This window comes from Syzygium oleosum, unplaced genomic scaffold (assembly GCF_021117445.2).
Source record: "Syzygium oleosum isolate NSW1041296 unplaced genomic scaffold, Sole_v2.1 Sole_v2.53, whole genome shotgun sequence".
NCBI lineage: Eukaryota > Viridiplantae > Streptophyta > Magnoliopsida > Myrtales > Myrtaceae > Syzygium > Syzygium oleosum.
In genome coordinates, this window is record NW_026607537.1 from 184605 (window position 1) to 208170 (window position 23566).

Genomic DNA, 23566 nt, shown 5'->3' on the forward strand with positions numbered 1-23566 from the left:
ATCAAACATTAGGCACGGTCTAACAACTAAGATTTAGTCATTCGATAACTCCGAGATCTAATCAAGATGCATCTTCTTCCCAAATATAATATCGGGCGGATGCGGATGCATGAGGGTAGTCACTAGTTATGAAGACATCGTCGTCAATATTCTGCGTAATCTGAAGCATGTGCAACTCCCACCATGATAGGGGATTTCCTTTAGTCTCGGTCTGGCCGGTGCGTAACTAACGTTTCTCAAGCTGTGCTGCTGACTTAAATATGCATATGATGCTTTTATACTAAATAAAAGACTCGTTGAAAGAAGACCGAATATGATAGCTCACATCAACTGTACAAGAACATTGCACTTTCATGACATTTTACACTAACACAAGGCCGTATCGCTGCCAATCCCCGGACATCATGATGGATAGGTATGCAGAGGTAGCTTGCCTAAACTTACCAACTCCAAGACAACATTAGACAGGCCATTCCTACAATTTACATAGAGCGGCTGTCTATTGATCTCAGCATATAAATTACTCCCCTCACTGCTCCAATACATCCGCAGTATGCCATCGGTCTCAGCGAAAAACGAAAATGTATGGACATCAACAGAGTCGCGCTGGTCTAAGCTCCACTGTCGAGAACATTCACTTCATCCAAATTTGGTGGAAAGTTCTTGTAAGTATCTCAATTGACTGCAGAAGAGAGTGCATCCTCCGAATCTACTTTTATCTGCGAAAGCAAAATTAACAGGTTTGTTAGCTAAAGCAGTATACTTTGAAGAGTATAATGAAATATATTTATCCACTGACGACTATAACACCTGCTTGAGATGGCTAAGAAGTGCCCCATGTAATAATTTTTGCAGCTTCTGCCACTGTCCAGCCATGTGGTCAGACCTGGTCAACTGCTCAAGATGGCACCACAGTCGCTCCACAATCGTATAGGGGAACCACATAGCGGATGGCCTTTTGCGGTGAATTACATGCGCAGGCCTCTGTAAAGGGTCAAAGCAATAGCATCATTTTACACAGACCACACACACAAAAACACACACATCCATACATCCACACACATACTCATGCTAAGTTTCTCCTTAAATATGTCGAAAAAAGAAGTGTTTTCATATGGCAGCTTCTTTCAGAGATGCACGGCCCAGACAATCTGCACGCGTATACAATTCCTACTAGTTTAAAGGAGTCAGCACTTTGTTCTTAGCTACTAATTCCTGGCTGGAGGCTATCAACAGCTAAGAATTTTAGAGAAAATAAAAGTCTCGCATTTAAACAAGGCTAATTTATATACTTCTGGCAAGCAACCTATACCCAAATCTTCAGAACCAAATAATATTCTGACGAAGAAGTGCTTCAACTGTTCAACCTTCCCACTACAAATAATAAACAACTGAGTGTTCTTTCCCAGTTTGTTAAAGCTACGTCAATCAAAATCCTTAGAGCAATTAAGATGTAAATCCAGACCATATATGACAGCATCGTGTTTTGCAACCTCATCCACACTAATCTGAAAGAGTACCCATGTATCAATCAAAGTTCTTAATTCTTTTCACTAGACAATATAGCTGGCTTTTCACCCATAAGGAAAATTTACCCATAAAACAACTTCTCTATGAACCCTTGCAACTTATCACTTAGTTCTCGGTAATTAACATTGCATTAGCACTATTTGTCATGATAAAGCTGGAGTACTGTACTAAAATTCTACTAATTCCAAAATTTCTCCCCCTCCTGCCTGTACCTCACCATCCCCTCCAAGTCACCAATAGAAAGTCCCCGAAACAAAGAAAAGTAGAATGTACACGATGACTCAGCCAAGGAAGTTCTATAGTAGAATAAATGTAAAACATGCAAAACCAAAATGGAAACTGAATGGCAGGGAAAGGAAGAAGGAAACAATTTACTTCATAAAAACAGGAGGAAAAGTGATCAGAGATGAGAATGCGTGTTGCGAAATTGCAACCATTAAAGAACATAATTGAGTAATAAACAGTAACAAATTTATCTGAGAGATAAACAATCTATAAAAAGCATCACACAATGCAAATTACCACAGATGCAAATGATTCGATGTACTCCAGCAACAGATGTGTAGCTTCTGTGTATCTTCCGTAATCAACAAACAACTGAAACAAAGACGCTGGATTTGATTCATGCCCAGCCATACCCCAGCTCGTGTCCTTTCTATTGCCCTGCCAAATCCATCATATTGGGAGGATGAATAATGGTCTCTAATTGTAAGGAATGCGACATCTTCATCACAGTAAGAACCAGACATATGATACACTTAAAGAAGTACAAGATGTATATTTATTTATAAGAAAAGAAAAGTACCAACACTTGTAAGTTTAACAAAGTGGCAACATAAATACAGTAAAGTCAGCAACCGATATAAGAACTTTACATGTTAGAAGGTAAGTTGTCAAGTAGCTACCTGTACAGAAGAGGATTTTATTCATGTTTAATTTTATCAGCATGAACCAACGTTAGTCACAGATGAATAGTCTAATCTAATAATCTAAAAGAAAATGTAGAAGTAAGAAAAAATCCCAAACAACTTGTAAATCTTAACTTTGACACCTCCCTTTGAAAACTATTCTATAATCTGGATTCTGACCTACCTATTATCAAATTAACTCATCCTAGAGAGAGCCATAATGCTTCTCAGAAAAACAGAAGAAGACAACAGATATACACAATCTGCGTAGTAGGCTGCCATCTACATGAAGACATCCTAAAATCGACCATAAACAAAAGAAGGTGAAAGGAAATTTCTCCCCAAATCAGCGTACAGTTGACCCTTTACTAAAAAGCATACCGCAACTTGCCGTACATTATAACCAAATAAGGCTAATCTATGGCCTGGAATGACTGTGGCACCAATTTTAGTTTGATTTAGTTTCCAACTTAACAAAAGGAGTATGTCTTACATAATCATGTATAAATTCTCATTACACAAATTACTGACAAATCATCTATTCTTCAAATAAATTCTTAAATATGTTCGATAAATTATTTAGATAAGCAGCAAGTTGGGTAAATCACTATGACATTCCCCTAATTTCCAGTTCAATTCTGGCGCACCCTATGAAGAATAGATCCAAAAAAATCTATATGCTGTCTTTTTGCAGCTTTTCTTAAAATTCAGTGGACTCAAATTGCTTTATGATTCACTCCTTGGTTCAAAAGGGGGAAAATATCTAATCAGTCCACTGAAGCATCCCGTGATGGTGTCAGGTCATAACTGACAAGCTCCTCCAAAATGGAATTAAATTGACCAGTTTTGAGAGAGAATCAGAGCAGGTTACAGAGTTGGGTCCATTTAATAATATAAACCTCAGTAATTTCAATCCATTTAGATAAAAAAAAAAACAAAAAGAGACAAATACTACAATTGTAAGATTAATTGGGTCCAAGAACCACAGGTCCAAAATTTCTATGCAAGGGATGTTGAGATTAGCCGAAACTTATGAGTTTCGCAGTGACATTCTCTGTATAAAGTAAATATTGCAAGAAGCCTACAAGAATATCCTAATATAGGACCAAAAAAGTCCCACATCTAAACTGAAGGTTCCATCTCTTTGGTTTGGACTGTTTTACTTCGGATATATCTCTTTGGGATGATTCCAAATTATACTTAAAGCAAACTGAGAACACCCTTCTTCCTCATATTAACCATAAGAGAATGTCAATTAGAAAAATTGCAAACAAAAGAACTCTAGCACCATGCAGACCCAACACATGCATTTGGGGTGAATGTTTTCTGCCTACCAACACCTTCACACAGCATGTTAGTGGAATGGGACACCAAATTGAGTTACTTGCTCACTTATCCTGGAGCTCTAAACTCAAGTCAAATCCACAGAAGTTGATGCAATCGCTTATTAGAAAGCAACAAATGAGAAATTCAATCAGAACAGATGCCCCTTGCAACATGAGATACCAAGACCAACTTTTGCGCAACGACCCAAAATGCGAAGGAGATACATGAGATTGAAGAAAGAGATGCATAACCAATTCTTAGCAACTTTCGACATCAGAGCAGACGTGCAACAACTTGATAGTAAATGGACAAGCAGAAAGCCTTACATTAAAACACTAGTTGCTCATGCAAATGCAAAATGAGGTAGGAAAGTACTTCTCTTCGAAGTTTTCAGAAGCCCCTCTGCCAAAATAATATTTGGGTAGTCTAATTAAGACAGAAAAAGTACCTTAAACATACGCACTAGCCAAAGGGGGAGTTCAATTTGAGAATCTGTACGAAGAAGAGTTTCAGCAACGACAACAGGCAATCTGGCATGAAAGTCCTTATACCTTCCCTGCAGGGAGAGAAAAAAGGCAAAATATGCACTTAATAATTAAAAGAAAGCCCTTAATTGCTTTAGGCTATTGTATTTACTTCGAGACTAGGGTTGAATGCTTTTGTGATACGCTACCATGTATACCTAGGTTATGGACTCAACCAACTGGTTTATATTTTCATAATAATGTCGGTGTTAAGTCTAAATGGCAATTCCAACTAAAAAGACATTCCTTCAAGATGGAAAAGAAAAGGCAGGCCTTCTACATGCATTCAATTCCTATAACATTGTCGTTCCATTCATTCCAAAAATAACCAGACCAGGCACATGAACTGTATAGTAACCCCATTTCACATCATTTGTTGGTCTCTACAAAGCTAATAATGGACATGCATTAAGCCATTGTATTCCCTATCCAATTGCATTTTCGATCAACTCCACTGTATCATGTGATATAAAACAAGAGTAAAATCCAGTAGTCATACATAACGAGGAAAGCCATAACAGATACATCACCCTAATTTGACAAGTGTTGAAATCTCCATCTCCTCATCAGATCATAACTCCACGTAAAACTTACGTGGGACTAACAGTTTTTGTACAAATTGTTGTCATATCACATGTAAGTGTAACCTATTTGAAAATTCTCCAAATTCAGTCACCAAGGGAGCAGAGGACAAGCTAAAGGAAGCATAGCAAGAAAGAGTGCAATGAAGATATGTACCAGATAAAGCTCAAGATTTTCCCAGTGAGAATTGCCCGTGTATTGTGGAGTTCCACTACCCAAATCAGACAAACCAGGCGCAGCATCTTCATTTATTGTTGATGTCAGCAATAAACCTTGTCTTTTGAAATCTTTCCTGAAAAATAAACTCATTTGACACACTTAACAACTCTAGGCAACCATTGATATATACTTTTTCTTAGGCATTTTAGTGAGGACTCACCCAGTGACTGGAGAACCAACAGCATTGGGACAACACTTCAATGACATAGCAGAGAAAACTCTTTCCAATTCCCTGCACAGAGGATGTTCATGATTGTAAAACGACGAGCAAAACAAGTAAAGGGAAAGAAAGCAATCATCCAACTCTTTTCCAGATTGCACACCTCTTTAGCCCTGAATTCTTCCATAATTTCAGGAGAACAGTAAAAGCCATATCATACAAATTTGTTTGGACCAAGATATCGACCAATTCTGAAGGAGCAGCAGGATCTCCTGGGAAAGAAGAAAACAGTATAAATTGCTACTTAGCTCCATTACATGTACATCTCCCTACTTTAAGATAGAAGAAAAGCACAAAGTAATGGACATCACAGCAAACTCAAGATTTCCGTGCAATATGAAGTTGTTCAATAATTGACCCAGGATATCTCATGTCACCTCCATAATATTTGTATCATAAACATCAACATAGCATATGAAAACTTATTCAAGTCAAAGGTCAAACAACAAAATTAGATCTAATCCTGATAAACTCATCATTCCTTAAAAAAAAACCCACGCTAGGTAAAAACCCAACCATCATGCAAGCTAATCCAATGTCTTAAAATCAGACAATACAACCTAATGCAGTTGAGTGAAACATAGGGGCCCAGGAACAGTAAAAAACGTGATATAAAGCTGTCGGCTGACCGCTTCTTTGACTATGCTGCGTTTCTAAGAGACTGATCAATCATCAGATAAAAACAGTAACCATGCTAGTACATTTTATCAACCAGGCCAACTGCTGAGATGAAATAAAGCACATACAGTACCTGAATATGACCATTTGACATTGCTAAGTGAAAGCAAATATTCAGCTGATGTGATCACAAACTCCCTCTCAAGTTTCTCGATGTCAAGATAATTATAATTTTGGGGCTGGATGGACTTAGCAGCAGCTGAAAGCCGAAATAACAACAATTAATTGTGTCAAAAATTAAAGTAAATGTTGCAATACAGGGAAAAACATCAAATCTACCTAGCTCAATGTTGTTCACAAGAATTAAAAACTATAGAAGATGAAGCATGATCTTTTTAACGCAAAATGAATATGATGTTCTGTTTGATGATTTACTCTGTGGTTCAATTGCCTTTCTAGCCTTTTTACTCGGATAAGGCTCATGGTCAAATGAGATATCCTCAGGTGGTGGCTCAATCCAAGCATGTGCTGTGCGAACAAGATGCAGTGCATTGATAGCAGCAGAAAGCCCATTCAACCGTTCTTGTAATGAGAGAAAGGACTGCTGATTATCTCTTAAACTGGTTTCAGTCCTCAAACGAGCTGTATATCGATACATGTAACTCGCTGCTTTTCGCCAATTATGCCGATGCATCTCAAAAGAATAGAGAAACTTGTATGGATTTTGCTTCATCAGAATATCCGACCGCTCTGCCTGCAAATTATAGAAACTAAGGACCATTTCATTTCTTCATACGTCTCTATAGAAGAGTCAAACATCAATAACTTTACAAAAGGATACCTTCCAAAAGAGCTCGTGCTCAACCTTTTCCACTAAACCAATGAATGGCAGTTGACCATTAGAGAGAATCTACAATGTAACAATTGCAAGTAGACTTCAGGACAAGATAAAAATTTAGCAGTCACAAAGCTATTGGGCACATTGAAATTGATAATATGAGCCAGAAGAACTAAACGATAAGATTAAAATCATATAACCAACCCCAACAGAAAGAAGATTCAGGGAAAGAACATTACTGAATGCATACATCCTAACGTAAAAATGTAGGGTTTATCTTCTTGAAAACTAGATTTATGCTTTCCCATACATCATCACATTATATCATCACCGTAATCTATGTGAATATTACGCTATTAGATTCTCAACAAAGAGGATTACCTGACATGAAAAGCAACATCCCAAAGTTCAACTTATTTCATGGATAAGTAACCCAACAGAATTGGTCCAAGAAACAGCGTTTTGCTTATAGTAGCAAGAATAGCTAAATTAATACATGTTGTTCATTTCCAGAAATCACTTGACACATTGCCAGTCAACAATTATCATCACTTTAGCTCAAGTAATCAAACATTTGGCACTGATATTCCTTTAGTTGGTTCTGGAGAGAAAACCTCTTCATTGGCAACACTTTTTCGCATTAAATAGGGAAAACAATCTCCAAAATCAAACTTAACTAAGGTATTAAAAGACATTAACACCCACTACAACATCGGCCTATAACTCGAGCGGCCACCCACGCCATTTTATCTGCCATCGCAACCCCACTAAAGTCAGTACCACATCTCCACAATCATGACCATCATGACCAGTCATCGCCAATGAAACTGCACCTGGCCATCACCATCGCCCCCCAACCAATACTTGTGGGTCTGGCACCAGATGGTGGTGACCATCACGATGGCAGCAACACTCCAAAGCTTAAAAACTAGAAATCTTAGTTTGTAAAAAGCAGTTGTATCTTTGAACAAGTAAGCATAATTTCAGCAAGGATTTTCTGTCCCCTAAAAGAACTGTCACTAAATTACACCCTTGATACATAGAATTTGTCAGAACATTTTCTCAACAGTATGAACTTAAAAGCACAATAACTATTGAGCAATATAAGGCAAAAGGAAGTTAAAAAAGGACCTTCAATGCACCATGCTCAAAAAGAACATTTATGAAACGCCTCAAGCAGATGTATTTGCTCTCCTCATCAGGATTTGAGATAATAGCACAATATGCATCATAGAAGTGATTAAGATCCAATGTGAACTTAAACACATTTGCCCAAAGCCGTCCGCTGATAGCAGTTGTTGATTCATTCAATGCGTCCCCATCATAACCATCGATTCTCTTATTGAGAGCTTCATCTACTTGCTCAAGTGCGGCAAAAGAAAACTGACAAGCACCTTCACTAATGTTATGTTGCTCAAAAATCTGCATGACCCACTGATAGTAATGAAGCTTCCAGGCAGCAGGTGATACACAATCAGCTAAAAAGGAGAGTAGAACAAGTTAATAGAGAAAGGACATAGATATCTTTTTCTTCCCTGAATTTTTTAAGACATTTTTAATGCAATAACTCACGGGAATGAAGCGGTGGTAATCCAGTTTCTGGAGATAGTTTCTGCAAAGCCCGGGCTGCACCTTTTCCAGATGAAGCTCTGACAAGAAAGCATTTGATTACAGTTCAACATGACAAGCATTCCCTACTCTATTAAAGTAGTTTATGGCCAAATTGAGTGGCAGTTGCAGCTCACCAAAATGGAGAAAGAACAATCGTATAATAAAATCATAAGCAACAGTATTATGCTTTAGGTCCTCCATTTAAATATTAAACAGCCAAAAGTGGGATTGATGAGGCCCCAAAAGGGAAGTCAGTTAAAACAGACAAAAAAAAAAGACAATGGGAAATACAGCACAAAAGACGAAAGCAGCAAGGTACTACGTTGACAGATACACCATTTTTACTGATCGATTTGGCAACTTAATTGGGCCGTCATAAGGATGTATAGTCATTGTGTTGACTCCAAGAATCTTCAGGTAAGTCTCACAAAATTTCAGAAAGCGCAACAATATATGCCTCCCTCCAAGAGTCCTATCCAAGCAATGCAGAAAGAAAATGACACATGTACAAATTACCTGAAGAAACAGCGAACAGCATCAGAGATTTTCCTCTCTTTCACGAATCCATGTAATGCATGTGCCTGATAGAGAAGGCAACATCCCAAAAGATGATGCACTACGCACCAATCACCACTTTCATCCTGCAGACTGGTAGAACTGTATTCCTTTCGGGAATGGGCTTCCACTATGCTAAGAAGGAGCTGAGAGTGAACAATGCAGGAAACAATGGAAGTGGTTCAGAAAAATCCCTCACAACACATTATTAGACAAAAATATTCTTTACGGTAGAAAAGTCATAAAAGAACTTAACCTCAGCAGCTTTATACTGCCCATGTCTGATCAAGATCAAAGCAAGCTCAGTAGAATGACTCAAGAAAGCAGAAGAATCATCTCCATTCATGCCCCATATTATCCAGCTCGTAAATCTCCTTACAGTACTTGTAACAACTTGAGGATCAGGAAGAGACATATCAAGACCTTCAGAAAAGCTATGACTACTTAACAAAAGTATAGAGGCCAAGACAAAGTCACTTCTGCCAAGCTTTTCATCCCATGAACCCCGAGCTGAGCTGCTATCTGGACATAAGCAGAATAACACGTATAAATATATTTTACATCAATTCCTCAGATAAATGCAACTTTTCAACTCTAAAATGAGAAGTTAATAACAGAAAGGAAAAAAGAACAGTGAAATTAGAGTCTGAAGATAATTAAAAGAAAGGTGCATCAGCAACTGGCTGCTATAATTTCAAGTAACGCTTCAAAATACACATCATCTAGCAGTCATGCTGTCAATAACTGATTAAGGATCTCACTATTTTGATATTCACAATCACAAATGCTCTAGTGACATAAAGCTAAAATACCACTACCTAATTAAACAACAACAAACAGCATAAACCATGGGCAACTTTATCGATCAATGGACAAAAGAAAGGAAAAGAAAAAAAAAAGAACAAGAAAAAACCCAACCAATCTTTAGTGATGACAGCTGACTACTGAAATCTTCAACTGCATATGATTCAGATGGCGTAGCAGCAAAGAAATGAATAATCAGCCATTCAGCAATAATTTCTTGAATCATTGGAACCAGCTCCAAACGGATTCTAGATACATCATCCTGGGACATATTGATCTGCAAGCAAAAAACAAGAAAAATCCTTCATAATATGTATCCCTTTTTTCTCTTTTTTTAGAATTAATTATAATTTATCAGGCAGTATGCAGTTCAATACATCAGAAAGTGCCAAAAAAGAACAATTAGAATATATAAAAGAGGAGAACTTTTTCGTTATTGAATTATCTCAGCAAATCATAATGAAGATATAGTGAATCTGCATCTATTGGCAAATTATAGGAAGGGAAAAACTAACCTGTCCACTTAGGTGAACCAGATAAGATAGGAACAGAAGAAGGTCTGATGCAGACTCAAACATCGCCTTAGCAATTTGGGAAGTAGCCTGGACTACAATGGAAGTACAGATATTTAAAGATGCTTGATCATCCATCTCTTGTACGACCTTGTGTGGCACAAGAAGTTTTAAATATCCTTCCACAACTTCCAAGACTTTGCCCCATGAGGAAGCTTTGTTGTTTAATTGACGGAGAGTCAACAGGATATCAGTAGAAAATCTCCTAAGACTCTTGTGATCTATTGGGTCCTTCTCCCATGCCACATCAGATACATTAGGTGATACTCCTTTAGAACTATATCCAGTTTGTAGTGTCTTCAGTAGAGAAGAGAAAATTTCTTCAGAAGTGATTGACGGCATGCTGACAAGTACTTCATACAGTACTGCAGAAGCTGCTTTCCCAAACTGTTGGCCAATGCTATTCATGCAGCCAAAAATTTCAGCAAGAACTTCACTCTCAACCCCATCATCTGAAGAGCTAAAACTTAACTTTACAATATCACTTATTTCATCCGAACCTAACAAACAGGCGTACAGGCAATATCATGTCAGACATAGCAGAGAAAAAGTTCAAATTGAAAAGACAACTTGGAAAGCTATTGTTTTCTATCCAAGTAGAACAAAAGGCAGTTGGTAATATATTGACACAATTTGAAGTAAGTATCAGGCATACCAGTAACAAATAGCTCAATTTCCTCTAATGAACGAAAGAAGGAAATTGAACTTCTGCGGACCAAACCAACTCCACCATCAGGAAGCTGAGGAAGCAACCCTAACGGGGCATTGTTCTTACACCAGTAATGAAAATAGCGATTGCAGAAATTCTTCCAGCGATAAAAAGTTGATTGCGTCGCTTCATTTACACCCTAAAACAAATTACAAAATGTCAGATCAGTAGAGTCGACAACCTTAACATCTTTCACATTTCAGAGAGTGGGAAAGTAATGTGTACGCATGCAGTTGAGTGAAACATAGGGGCCCAGGAACAGTTTTAAGAGCAACCTCATATTCAACCAGCAGGAGAATTTCCTTTTTCAGGCCATCAATCGTTAAAGACTCCAGCTCAGAATCAGTCAAACACCTGTTATAATCCATCATAGTAGCACGGAGAACACTATCATTGAAAACCCCTGGATGAAGAAGTCTATCCAAGAAGATAGATGAGAGCAACGGAACAGCATTATCCTGCGTAAGGAAATAATGATATTATGAACACATTAATATATATGAAGCCCCAGAAGCAACAGCATGCACCACAAGCTTAAACAAAAAGGGGAAAACAAAATATGGTTTCAAGTCTCTCCAATTAAAGAATTTTAGATTGTGGGCCTTGTCAATTAGGAAAGCACAGTCATGTGAACAAACGTGATAGCAAGCCTTTTGATTTGGTTCATACCGATGTTTGGGGCCAAGTCGTATCAGGTCAAACTTGGGTTTCGTCATTTTGACAGTTTAGTTGATGCTTGTTCAACTATGTGACTAGGTCTAATGGTAAAAACATATTTCTGGACTTTATTCTTAGTTTACATTTTTTATGCCGAGATAACAACCCAATTTGGTGTATCCATTCATGTTGTGACAAGTGATAATGCTCGAGAGTATAAGGTTACCTTCAATATTCTTGTACAAGGGCACCTTTGTAATTACATCGTGTACAAATTTTGTAAGACCACTAACTGTTCTAAAAGCTTTAGTTGCTAGATGAAGGTATGGTTTAATATTTAAGTATCCTAACACTCCCCCTCAAGCGTAGTTTGAATTTTTCCCTGAACTTAAGCATGGAAATGTAGATGGCAAGGAAAATAAGGGTTTTGAAAATTTTGAACTCAAGACCTCATACTTTGATACCATCTAAAATTTTTGTGAGACAACTGTCATCAATTCTAAAAGCTTAAGCTAATAGATGAAGGCGTGGTCTAATATTAAATATTCTAATAATTTACAATACCATACAAAAGTATAAAAGGGGGACATTTAATTAACACATTACCACATTCAATTAATAGATTTCTCCTCTTGTAAATGGTTTGTAAGGATTGCACCTCCCAGATGCTTAGAAGAAAAGGCATGGAGTGGCCGTCAAAACTCTTGAACATGTCATAATTTAAGGATGATAGAAGAAAGAACAGAGAATCAACTCTAGATAATAAGCGACGAGATTTTAAGAGCCATCATTCAGCGGAAGTGTACCTTCATTAACGGTAATAATGAACATGTACTCCAAAGAAGATCATCTGAAAAACGTTCGGGACTTTGAAATAGCTGATCCACAACAAATTCTTCCTGCAGTGTATAACACAATTCTTCCTCCCTACAATCAAGATAGATGTCACATGGGCATTGAACAATATAGTAAAAAACAATGCTACAAATTAAATGCAAGAGATCATACAGAACATTCAAGGAGACATCACCATCAATCCAGATTATGACTAAAGGACCCCAATGTCACCCCACATGACACAATAAAAGAAAGCTGCACAAGAGATGTAATCTATTTTCCAGGGAAGTATTTCCTAATACTCATATGAATGCAAGCAGGATGATCTATACTACAATGGTACAAGCTATAAGTATGGTAGCATCTATCTACAAAATCATTGCCAAAGTCCTGGAAATTAAGTAAAGAAAGTCATTTGAAGCCCATAATGCCTTTTCCAGGTAAGACAGCTATTCAGGCTTCTTTATAGTGAATAAGATGGTTAACTTCATGTTAAAAGGTGGAAGAACTAACAATTGTAAATTGACGTGCGAAAAGCCTAGGATCATCTCTCATGATAATGACATCCCCGAGAGAATTGGGCTACATGATGCTGAGGACCTTTGGGCTTACCCAAAGGAAAGAACTTGAGAGCTTTTCAGAGTCGTGATCCGATTTGTTTGACATAAAAAATAGATTTTAATAGTTCTAAGGTGTGTAAGACTCTCCTTCTAAATAAGGGTAGGATCCCATCCATAAGTTCCTTGTAACGTTTAAATAGTTCTTTGTTTTCAAAAAGGATGATGAAGACATGGTGCATCTTCAAACGAGTATAATTTTCAGTGATCAGTCACAGCTCCAGTCGGATTCATCTATTTCAAAGGCTTACGCAAAAGGTGACCTATCATCAGGTGCCCTATTTAGCAAAATGCAGATAGAAGCAAATGTCAAGAGACGGCCGGCATGCTTTGGGTAGTAGGGACAACCCCCGTTTGTCAGTATTAAATTCTTGCTTTTTTTATCAAAAAAAAGTATTCCATTAAGGGGCACCAAGGGGATGCCAACCCATTTACAAGATGATGTACAAAATAAGGAGTCCAGGAGGTCAATGATAGCATTTACATCAAGTTCATGCTGTGTGAACCAAAACTTCCAAGTAAAAAGGCAAGAATCCGCAATTTTTACTGAATGGCTGTCAAAGTTCATGAAAATTCTCCAATTCCTCTCCCTCCGAATCAGCCAAAAAGTTGCTAAAGGAATAAAAGGAATCATCTCTCTGTTCTCCATGCTAGAACAGATGCCCAACCAAGCTCTAAGCTCCTTTGCCGCCAGCCGCACTAACCCACTATATACCCAATACTGACATGGCCAGAGTTTTCTGACAGTGATCTCGGTTGACACACCTTAGGGGCCTCTTGATGAGTCTCAGGTTGTTCCTCTACTAGTCAGAAACTGAACTAATAGCTAGAGTCTTGAGTTGAACAAATACTACTTAATGACAGTGATCTGGCTTGATCCACTATAGGTGCCCCTTGATGTGTCAGGTGTACCTCTGCCAGTCAGAAACTGAACTAATAGCTGGTGTCTTGAATTGAACAAAGACTACTAGATGAAACCCGGGATCTCTTGCAGTATACGAAGCCTCAAGTAGGAGAAAAATTCAGGGAACTAGCAAGATAATTATTGGAGAACTGGGGAAATCATGACGTACCTCACAAAATCAATTGATTTTCTCAAAATTTTGTCATTATCTATGAGTTAGCTGAGATGGACAGTTATATTGATCCATGACTCAAATAAGAGTCATGATAGGATTAAGATTCTTCTCAAAAATTAGTATCAGTATGTATTACGGTTAGAGTTTTTTACGGTTTATAACAAGTTTCCTATTTCTAGTCACTTAAGATCTAATTCTATGTGGCTTAGGATTTTATTAGAGCTTATAAGTATCCAGTTCTTCTAATTGAGATAATAGATACTGATCATTGAATAATATTAAGATTTCACCAAATATTCGCTTTGGATTATTTACTGCAATTTCGTTCCCTAATGTGATGCCTAAGAACCCCAAGCGAGAAGCTTGACACTTAAAGAAATTTAGCCTTTTCATTAAAAAAATCCTCCTTATTCCGTCTAAAATAGTCTGAACCAAATCTTTAGTATAAATCCAATTTTCGGTAATGCTCCAACAAATTTCAGTCAGAACTATTATTATACTCTCCATGGCTACTGTTGAAAGCCCTGGAACAGTATTTCCAGATCAGATATTATTTAATCAGATTGTCCAACATCAGAAGGTTGGACGGATAAAAGAGATCTTGTCCTAAAAGGGGGTTGACCACATCGCAAGATCAGCACATGTCAGAAGGTCGATATACACGCTATACTAGACCTATTAGCCTCAACATCTTGTAAATGACATAGAAAATGGGCCACATCACTTTTTATTGTTAAGTACAGGTTTCCTATGAAACTAATGCAACCTGCGTAACCAGTCCCAAGACCAGATAAAGGAGAGGAGAGGTGCATTAGATGGCTACCTAACAGCCATCACTCCTATTTTTCCCAGTCAAATCCTTACGAAATGAATCCTATAGGAAAATGTAATTGCACCAAAGCCAGATATCGTCTAGAAGCAGCAACTATGTAGCCCAAAGCGGTGAGAAGTGGGCATGGGCCACCTTATCACTGTCCAGAAGTAGTGTTAAATGAACAAGGTTTCTGCCATCTCACTTAATGGGTGAAGAAACATGGTAGTCATCAAGTAGGGATTTGTTTGAAAATTGGGAGTATTGAAACCTCGTCAGCCAAAGCAATGAATGCGGTATACACTATGGTCAAAAAAGTGAATGTTGGTATGTGTCTCCAAGAAACTAAGTGGACTGATATTAAGTAAAACGATCTCAAAAGTACATTTTCTGCATAAGCAGATTAGAAACAGAGTTGAAATCTCGTTGATAAGACTTTGAAGGATGACACCGTCAATGTTAAAAGGATCGATGATAGAATTATCATTCAAGATACCGGAATAAAAGAAATTTTCAATCTTTTTAGGATTTACACACCTCAAGTTTGCTTGGATGGAGCCAATTTTGATGTACAACAATGTTTTAACAATGAATCCAAAAACTGAAAATAAAAATGCCCTAACGATATAGTAAATTGAAAATGAGGCAAACTTACATATCAGTATCAGCATGAAACAAGCTACGATATACCAGAGAATTTTCTTTCAAAATCCATATATCATCTGAAGAAAGTTTGGCATCAATACATCCCCCCTAGCAATCATAGTGAACCAAATTAGTGCCAGAAAAATAAGTCAAAGAGAGTGGGAAATGAGCAGCATGACGTCGATGTCAAGTCTCAAAAATATTAATAAAAGAATGAAAAGGCAACAAAGCCTGTGTACCTCCTCAAAATGGATGTTTTGGATTAAAGTTTTCACTGACAAGATGGACCTCTCCCCGATGCCAAAATGAATACCATATACATCTATAGTCTCCATGGTATCTTCCTTCAAAAGTACAACAAGAACAGCTGAAGCCAGTGAATCTCAAAAATAACTATTGCCAACTTTAACAAGATTCATTTCACATCAGACTATTCAAAAAGAGGGGGAAAACACCTCATGAAGAAGGAAAATTGAGTAGTCTTATCTATCCCAGCCTCAATGTTACTATCACTCATCACAATGAGCCAACCAGAACATCCAAGTCTTGTAATCTTTGAAAATTTAAAGAGAGATACTTAGATGTGGGTAAATCTTTGTTTTATGACTACCATAGTTCATTAAAAGAACGAGGTCACAACTCCAGCATATTTTATCCATACAATTACTATACCCAAAGAAGACAACTACAAAAAGCAGAAATGCATATAAGCTAAACGGCGAGGAAAAGAGCCATCAGCAAGATATTTAATTGCTATAGCGGAGGAGCTATGTTTAAGACAGCCACAATTGACAGAGCAACATTGATTGCAAAAGGTGATTCAACCACCAAAGTATCGATGAAAGGCATCTACAGGGGTAGAATAGTCCCAAAAAACACAAACATAACCTATCCAGCCTTATCAAGTCCCTTTGTTCGTAACCTCAGAATATAAAGGATAATATTCAATGTATTGTATGGGCAACCACATAGTCTTTTTTACCAAGAGAAAAGACAAGCTAATTCGAGTATTTTACTGTATGAATATAGAAATGCTTCAGCAATTTGGTCCAACTATGTTGATGATGCCACCAAAGCAAATCTATCTTTAATTAGATCATTGGCATTTCTCCTCTATTCACCACGATTGCTTGCATAACCTTGATTGCCAGAAAAATTTCTTTCTACAGCACTTCCAGTAAGAATCTGATGCCATTAGAAGATGTAATGCTTTTAATTGATTATACATACCATATTGTTCCTGTACAGGATGGCCAAAGGAATTACATTCATCTCATTATTTGCATCACCCACCCACAGTTTTTTCAACATGGCCCCTGATAATAGAGAGATAACCAACAAAAGAGAGACCACATGAAATGTTTTGACAGATATAATCTCGATAAAAAGCAAATAAACAAGTACAAAGCATCCCTACAAAGAAAACATGGACAACAAAGAAAGAAGACTACTTGGTAATGACAGGATGTTTAGTGTATGACTCAAAATTCTGCTATGGAGAAAGAGATCCCAAACTCGTAACAGTCCATCGGAATGAAGAGCAAAAACAAGTTTTTTCCCATGCACATCCCGCATCACCAAATCCTGCACAGCTCCCGCCGGCTTAACCCTGCATGCCATGATTATGTCTCTCCAATTACTTTTTTTTATCAAACTGTCTCTGATATAATCGCAAAGGTAGATGATTTTCAAAAAAAGTGTCTCATCATTCACCAAATGAGTCGAGCAAGGAGTAAGACGGAAAATCAACAAAATGAGCACAAATTATGAGATAGAATGATGCAGTAAATTGACTCTAATGCACTCATAAATCTAAAGACAATGGAAAACTTATTCTCTCTCCTCTAGTTCATAAGCAGGAATGCTGGGTTCTTGAAGCTAGAAGAACACAATGGACTCCACAAAGGGATGAGTATATAAACAAATAAAAAGGAGTCCGGATGCACAAGGCTCCTTGTACTGCCGAAATCTAGAGAGGAGCTGATGTAGGCAGTCTAACCCCTGGCCCAGAAAGCTATTTCCACAATTAAGCCTGTAATCTCAAGCCACAATGGAGTAATTTTTTACTGTTATACCAAGGCTCACCCCCAAGAAAAGGGATATCAACAAAACTTTGGATTCTATGGGGTAAAGTTCTAAAGATAGGAACCTGTTGTGCAAAATCAACTATTTGTTTATAAATTATAATAGCAGGTTTTTCTTTTACTCTTACAAGGAAAAGAACTTGCAGCAAAGGATGCATCTTAGTGTAAAGCCAGAAAGGCCATATATAAGTCAAAGCCAGGTAAAGCAAGCTCCTGATCTTCCATCAATTTCTCTACCCATTCATCCAATCGTTTGTACGCAATATAACTACATCTCTTCCATAAGCTATCGCAACCATCAAATGGCAATATGTGTCACATAGAGATCATTGACCCTTTTTTAGGTTAAACAAAGTTATATTAGTAAAGTTACTCAGGGGTTCCACCCCAATACAAAAATGACTTCAGAGACGATGTCTCCCATACGTAAAAATTGGAAACAACGGGTCATTTCTATCAGTTCCAATAAGCCAAAAGTATGACATTTGCATTATACCAAAAGTGAAGAGTCTATAACCACTTATCTCTAAAAGAGTCCCGAGAGGATTCTTAAAAGCTCTCTTGTTTTTTTCTTTCCAAATGAGCAAAAAAACAACCAGAGGAAAATCGAACCATCTACAGTGCAAAAGCAGATGGTTCACACTCTCCATCATTCCTACAAAAAGGCATCTCTTAACCAACACTTTTCCGCTCTTTTGGAGGTTATCCAATGTTAAATTGCATCCCCAAGCTGCTTCCAAAGGAAAAAAGGAGACCTTCAGAGGAACCTTCACTTTCCAAAAGCCTTCCACCAGAAAGACCCATTTTGTTGTAATTGAGTCGACACGAGATTCATGTAGTAAAACTTGACTGAAAATTTTCCAGATTTAGAATAAATCCACCACTGACAATCGTTTTTCCCATTATACGGCTCCATCTGATACAACAACTGAAAGAAATTTGAGAAAGCCTCCAACTGCCAATATTGGACCTGATGTAAGCAATCAATCTGCCAAACCACCTCTCCAATACTCAGCCAAAGCAGCACCCTTGTTCATTGCTAACACGAACAAGTCAGGAAACATATCCTTCAAGACAACATCTCCACACCATCAATCAGTCCACAGTGAAGTTTTTCTACCATTGCCTACTTTAATTAAAATTCTGCTTCTGAAATAATCCAAACCATGACTTATAAGCCTCCAAAGCCCTACTCAATGCGATTCCCCATATATCTTAGTAATCCATTCTTGGTCATCCAAAACATATTTCGCAATAAGCGCCCTCCTCCAAAAACTCGCTCTCTCCGAATCAAACCTCCACGGCCATTTTCTCCGTGAAGCTCTATTAAAAGATGACAAAGATACGCCCAGTCATCTCTTACAAAATGGTTGGTTGTTTTACCACTTTCAAATCCAAATGGTATTTAGGACTATCGTCCTGATCTCCCCAAAGAAATTTGTTTTGTGTGCTCTTTATTCTTTTCACCACCAAGACAGAGGTAGGATGAAAAGAGAAAAAGTAAACAGGAAGATTAGAAAGGGCACTCTTCAACAGTGTGAGTCTACCTCCCTTTGATAAATACAGCTTATTGACAATTATATGGTGGTAATCTCTCTCTCAATTCTTAACACAGCCACAAGAAAGGCAATCATGAACACCACTCGGGGTTAGGTGAAAGGTTTTCCCTTTTCATTTTCCATCATTTTCGTAATCTCCAGTTGACTTCACATTTGATTACCAAAGTTGAACGATTGGACCTAATTGAATGAGATTTTGCTTTCCATAGTTATTGTATTGGTCATCAAGGAGAAGTGAACTTAAGAACTTCAGCTGCCAACAAGATGGTAGTAATAAAACGACATTTGCACATTATTATCCAAAAACACATATAGATAAACTACTTTCCCAAGCTTTGAGTTCAATATTTTGCGCACGCTCATTTGACTCCTTTCAGCAAGGACTTGTTATTGTTTTCTATGTATTTAACACAATATCAAAGCGAAGGCAAATCTAATTATAGTTTGGTCATCGGAAATCATTTTTATTAAGGAAAACTAACTTTGTAGTACACTGTAGATCTCAGGTAATAGTAGTGGAATTTTGGTAACTATAACTCCAAAAGTGAACTAACAAGACATGTTGTTGATTCTCTCATGTGGTGCATTTGGAAAAAAACGCAACAAAAGATTGTTTGAGGGTTCAGAATCTTCAACCTTTTCTGTGTTGTACTCTTTTATTCAGCTTTGAAATATTGTTACAATTCCTTATAGCATTGTGACGTTTACTTTTCTTGCTTGTCTTTCTTTCTTTTGTCTATGTACAATTCTGATGTACTGAAATATTTTCAATTGATAAAATCGTCTATTATCTATCAAATTAAATACATAAAATAACCCTAATCAATGCCGACAAACCCTGTAAAGACGCAACTCAGCACTACAGTGGTCTAATATCCATTAAGGTAAAGACAACAAGCAACCGTATGAATATACAAAATCTTGCCTGCTTAAAAAAAATTTCCGCTAGCCAACATCACGACATAATTATCACAATGCCCATAACCACAAGATATTCAACTCCAGCTCAACAAATTATATATAGAAATCCAATTACATCCCAGCCATTAGATACCAACTTTACATGAAAGCGAGAGCGACCCTCTAGGCTTTGATTCTCTTGAATAAGTATGAATACGTGAAAAAGGGCTGAGTACCTCGACATGAAACCCAACAATCGACCAATTCCAGAATCATCTCGCAGCTCCTGCAGAAACCCTAGAGAAGAAGAGGGATATCAGACAAAAAGCTTCACAACTATACGACTATTAGATACATAGCAAAATAAACCTAAACTGACACAAAACCAAAGTAAAGCTGCACGACAGGTATTACACTCCTATGCCACTGGAAACACTAAGGATTAACCAATGACAAAATGCAAGATCATGGACAGTGAGAGCTCATAGATTATCTCATGTACAGCCAAATCGAAATGGAAAGAAACCGGCCTAAAACAAAACACTCAGGCGGACCATGACAAAATCGATACCGGGTTCCGTGGGAAGAAGGCTGCCGAGCTTTAGAGAAACGAGAGATCCATCATCAGTGCCAAGCAAAAGACACCCTGAAGTCGCCGCGATGCTCGTTATCCTCCCCCGGCTAAAGAAGGTCCCGACGTCGAGCTCGACGAAATCGCTTGCCGGGAAGACGGAAGAAGCGGAGGATGCGTAACTCGATAAGTGCCGAAGCTGGAACAGGTACGCAACTCCAGAGGCGGTCATCGCGTAGAGCAGGTAAGGGCTTCGAGAACCCGAATTAGACTGCAAACAAAGATGGAAACGGCACCCGAACGGTTCGAAATCCGGCAGCGAAGCGACTCGAAGACATGGCGAGAGAAGACAAGAGGCGCAAGAGATAAAACCTCATTGGGGCAGACGAAAGCGAAAGGGGAGAGGGCATCGGAGAACAAAATGCGGAGCCCCGTCCTGGGGAACTCCTGCTGCGGAGAGACGTGGAGCAGCTCGAGGGCGTGAGGAGCAGCCTTGTGGATTCTCCTGTCATCGCAAATCAAATGCCGATCGCCGCCGTTAGCTTCTTCTTCGCAACTAGCTCTTCTTCGCAGAAACCAAAACAGGCAGTGCGAGCGGGAGAGGGAGAGAGAGGGATACCAGATGAGATACGAAGGAGGATCGGCGAGGGCGGAGCAGGAAGCGTAATCCTCGGGGAGAGGAGCGATGGCGTCGCGACCGGCGGGAGGGGAAGGGACGGAGAGCTCGATCCACTTGACGGAGTCGCTGCCGATGACGGGCACCTCCGTTCCGACCAACCTCATGGTCGCCGGACGGGGGGCGACCGAGCCCGCGGCAGCCGAAAAACCCTACCGGACGAGGACGAGGAGGAGGAGGAGGAGGAGGAAGGGGGCTGCGCCGACTGGTGGCGGAGTGCTCAGTTCGCCGGGGGCAAAAACGCTGCGGCGAGGGGCGGCGACCGAGGGTAGGAGGGAGGGAAGGAGGGAGGGAAATTTCGGAATCGAAAACTTTACCGAGTTTTCGTGTGGTCGGGCCCATCCATCGACCAAAGGCCCATTTGTATACGGCCCAACAATCTCGCTTCCCTTCCTTTTTTTTTTTTCCTAGTTTTGAGATGATTGTTGTCAATTTAGATATTTACTGAATTGTTTTTCCTGAATTGATTGAGTGATGTAATTAAGAATATGATGAAACCCCTTGTATATATAGTTATGTATTTAAAAACTTAGGCGCTGCTTGTTTCATTGGAAAATGAACGATTGCGAAAATATTTTCCTAGAATGAACGGATTGTATAGTTTTAAATAATTAGTCGATGAAAATTGTTTTCATTATCGACTATAATTTATATTTAAAATTTTCATGGATGGTGAAATTATTTTCTGTATGTTCATTTTTTTAAGCGATACAGATGGTTTTTAGGATAATATTTTCCAAATTATTCGTTCTCCGCGAAACAAATGGAATCTCACATGATGAATTTTCACACTTGTTAAAAAACATGTGTGTGGTTACTCAAAAAATGAGCATTGTGTAAGATAAGGGTGATTTTGAAAAGCAAATAGTGACATAAATACTTTTCGCTTAAAATATAGATAAGGGTTTTATTATCACATAGAGATAATTACATAAATAGTGCCTGAACTTTGACCCAAATTTATATCTATATATTTAAGCGAAAAGTATTTGTCTCACTACTTGCTTTTCAAAATCACCCTTATTTTACATAATGCTCATTTTTTGAATTTTATTATCATATAGAGATAATTATATAAATGGTCCTTGAACTTTTAATTTATTCAATGTGGTATCTGAACTTTAGCCCAATATGTAATATTATCTTCAAATTTTTAGTTTATTCAGTGCGGTTCCTAAACAATTGGTAAATGTTTAATGTACTCCATTGATTATATGAAATATCAAACGCTATCCTTCCATTAATTCAAGTCGAAGGAATTTATTGATTTGACTTCAAATCTGATAAGTTTAATGATGGAAAAAAAAACGTTACACATGAATTATTCACTTAAGATATTAAGCTCAAGTCAAGATATAATAATCAAAGTCATCGAATAACATGAATAATCATTTTTTTCAAATCGAACAAATCAAACAAAAGGATTATTATATTCTAATTTGAGTTGAATATCTTACAAGAATAAGCCACGTATAACTTTTTTGTTCATCATTTAATTGTACTGGATAAATTTCATTAACTTGAATTAATGGAAAGACAACATTAAATATTTTCATATAGTTCATGAAGTAAATTGAGTATATACCAAACTTATGGGGATTATATTGAATGAGCTAAAAGTTTAGGAACAGTATTGCATATTGAACTAAAATTCATATGAAAAAGTTAGGTATCATTTGCTTGAGTTTCAACGAGGTCTAGCACCTACAGGCTATAAAGAAGTGTTCAACCGTGCCCACTCCTCACTGCGATCAGAAATTGAGCGTGCCTTAGGCGTATTGAAGAAGAAGTGGAAGATTCTAAGTGCATGTCAATTTATCCATATAAAAAGCAAGTGAAAACTGTAATAGCAGCAATGACTTTGCGCAATTATATACGAAGAAATGCCGTAAATGATGCACATTTTGCATAAGTAGATTTGGATCCCAATTTATGTACCGATGATGTAAATGAGAAGAGTAGTGCTTCAAATGATGACTCTTCTTCTGATATGGCACATTTATGTGATCATAGCTATAAGTTTTGGAAATATTTAAGGATGTTTGTAATTTTTAAGGATAATGAATTTCTTTCGTCGAGGCATATGTTACCACGATTATTGTAATGAAAATATT

General features: G+C 37.8%; 1 protein-coding gene across 2 annotated transcripts; it reads right to left on the minus strand.

Annotated features, from left to right (window-relative positions):
- Positions 1–250: 250 nt before the first annotated feature.
- On the minus strand, positions 251–21665 carry LOC115691177 (nuclear pore complex protein NUP160). Of its 2 annotated transcripts, XM_030617748.2 has the most exons (27): positions 21396–21662; positions 21149–21281; positions 20777–21047; positions 20442–20502; positions 17114–17271; positions 16893–16978; positions 15902–16006; positions 15673–15770; positions 12480–12600; positions 11292–11474; positions 10963–11155; positions 10251–10807; positions 9850–10012; positions 9188–9453; positions 8893–9077; positions 8338–8414; positions 7897–8243; positions 6769–6837; positions 6363–6681; positions 6061–6186; positions 5413–5521; positions 5250–5321; positions 5027–5162; positions 4213–4320; positions 2053–2193; positions 811–984; positions 251–719 (listed from the first exon to the last, which is right to left on the minus strand). In XM_030617748.2, the coding sequence occupies exons 1-27, from the start codon at positions 21557–21559 to the stop codon at positions 675–677; spliced, it is 4467 nt and encodes a 1488-aa protein (XP_030473608.2). In that variant the 5' UTR covers positions 21560–21662; the 3' UTR covers positions 251–674. The 2 variants fall into 2 exon arrangements, with proteins under 2 accessions (XP_030473608.2, XP_056163401.1); XM_056307426.1 differs by lacking the exons at positions 251–719; positions 811–984; positions 2053–2193; positions 4213–4320; positions 5413–5521 and having other exon boundaries at positions 21396–21665.
- Between the last annotated feature and the right edge of the window lie 1901 nt (positions 21666–23566).

What these genes read in the sequence shown, in the direction of transcription:
- LOC115691177 (XM_030617748.2), bottom strand. Translation starts at nt 21,559, where the DNA reads ATGAGGTTGGTCGGAACGGAGGTGCCCGTCATCGGCAGCGACTCCGTC. An exon ending in AAACATCCTGTCATTACCAA is followed by an intron (nt 16,979 to 17,113) that starts GTAGTCTTCTTT and finishes CTCTATTATCAG; the next exon opens with GGGCCATGTTGAAAAAACTG. An exon ending in GGCAGTATAAAGCTGCTGAG is followed by an intron (nt 9,078 to 9,187) that starts GTTAAGTTCTTT and finishes GTTCACTCTCAG; the next exon opens with CTCCTTCTTAGCATAGTGGA.